This window comes from Atta colombica, unplaced genomic scaffold, assembly GCF_001594045.1.
Source record: "Atta colombica isolate Treedump-2 unplaced genomic scaffold, Acol1.0 scaffold12, whole genome shotgun sequence".
In the NCBI taxonomy this organism is placed as follows: domain Eukaryota; kingdom Metazoa; phylum Arthropoda; class Insecta; order Hymenoptera; family Formicidae; genus Atta; species Atta colombica.
Window position 1 is genome coordinate 2,756,067 of NW_017259206.1, and position 1,700 is coordinate 2,757,766.

The 1,700-nt window shown below is 32.9% G+C and overlaps 1 protein-coding gene across 6 annotated transcripts in view; it reads left to right on the forward strand.

The window, feature by feature from the left end:
• The window catches only part of LOC108694419 (cyclic AMP-responsive element-binding protein 1), a 6,195-nt gene extending 4,881 nt beyond the window's left edge, over positions 1-1,314 (forward strand). For 4 of the 6 annotated variants that reach the window (XM_018203889.1, XM_018203890.1, XM_018203887.1 and 1 more), the window contains 2 exons: positions 221-290; positions 449-1,314. In XM_018203889.1, coding sequence (XP_018059378.1) covers positions 221-290; positions 449-593 — 215 coding nt within the window. In that variant the 3' untranslated portion in view covers positions 594-1,314. The remainder of the gene's footprint in view (positions 1-220; positions 291-448) is intronic. The other 2 variants (XM_018203888.1, XM_018203892.1) reach the window with 1 other exon arrangement.
• Positions 1,315-1,700: the final 386 nt, after the last annotated feature.

Consider the following 1,700-nt stretch of genomic DNA (forward strand, 5'->3'; position numbering starts at 1 on the left):
TTGCATGAATCGATATATATTAATATTATCTACTATTTTTAAATTTACAATAACATATAAATTAATAGTACAATTTAATGTATTTTCTAGACTGTATGTTCTTTTGATAAATACAATGATTCTTAACAAATAAAATAAAAAAGCTATCTAGTAAAAAATAGAGAATTATGATACACGTAACATAAAAATTTGGAGAGTGCAGTCTCTTGCAATGTTACAGCTTATACAGGTCACGGAGTAGTAGTGGAGGATGCGGCACGAAAGAGAGAGTTAAGGTTGCTTAAGAACAGGTGAGTGATAAGAATAGACCTATCACGTACAGATTATATCCGTACTTACCTATAACTACCAGATATAATAGAATTTTCTTATCCTATATAAAGATGAGAAAAGATTAAATTCCTTTAATGACGAAGAATATTCTTATCTCTATTTTTAATGTGTACAGAGAAGCGGCACGTGAATGTAGAAGAAAGAAGAAAGAATATATAAAGTGCTTAGAAAATCGTGTTGCGGTGCTGGAGAATAGAAATCAGACACTAATCGACGAACTGAAATCGTTAAAAGAATTATATCAGCAGAAAACCGACTGAGATTGGTGTTTAAAACCTGCGCGACAGTGTATCAAAACTATTATCCAGTCGATGAACCTGTACATGTCTTGTTTGTGTACATTATCCTAAATGTTGCTAGGGGTAAGCGATGGTGATGTACATGCATTCTTATAGATATTTCTCTGTAACATACTGTATTTAAGTACGAATACGAAGGCTTGTGAAACTTGCTGTTACTAAAGCGGGAAGCCAAAGTTATATGAGACATGGAGGCAGCAAACACGTAGGCAATATTTCGTATATCAGTCTCTATTTTGGATAAACACAGCGCGTGATTCATTTAGAATCTGCCTACTCGAAATTTTGACCTTATAGACTGAAACGATTAGATCGCATTAATAATATAACTGGCAAATGATATTCGTGTTTGTTTAGCATCACTGTCTACCGACCGTTTGTACTAGATGAAGGCGTGTCTTGCTTCATTATGACACGCTGCAGTTTATTTCTCTAATCTAATATATACATATATAAAAAAAATATATATATGAAAGCGTTGACGCGCTAACCGAAAATAGCGTTTCGACTATCTATATAAAAAGTTTAATGTAAATATTTCAACAAAACGTGCCGTGGCTTACAATTGTGTACAACAAATAATGTTTGAAACACTTGCGATTCATAGACGTCCGTTTCTCACACACACACACACACACACACACACACACACACACACACACACACACACACATCTTAGAAAATATATTATTTTTCAAAAAATCTTAATTTTTCTTGTGAAAGATAACATTTCGCAAGATTGTTTTATCATTGTATATATATATATATTGAGAGCAGTCACGATTCTAACGATTTGGAATTAACTATCTGTATAAGATGATGATGCAATGGGTAAGAAAATTGAAACAAAAATTATTTGTTTAGTAAGCGTTGTACAATATTGCGTTACGTTTCCTTGATATAAATAATATATTTGTTTCCTGTGCGTGTAAAAATCGTGCCATGGCGAGACGCGCTTCCATCTACTGTAAATAGGTCTTAATATACGATTTGTCGCAAAATGGAATCATACATGTCTAGTTTCACAAAAGAAAATTGGGAAGCAGCATTAAAAATGATGTGCTTCTC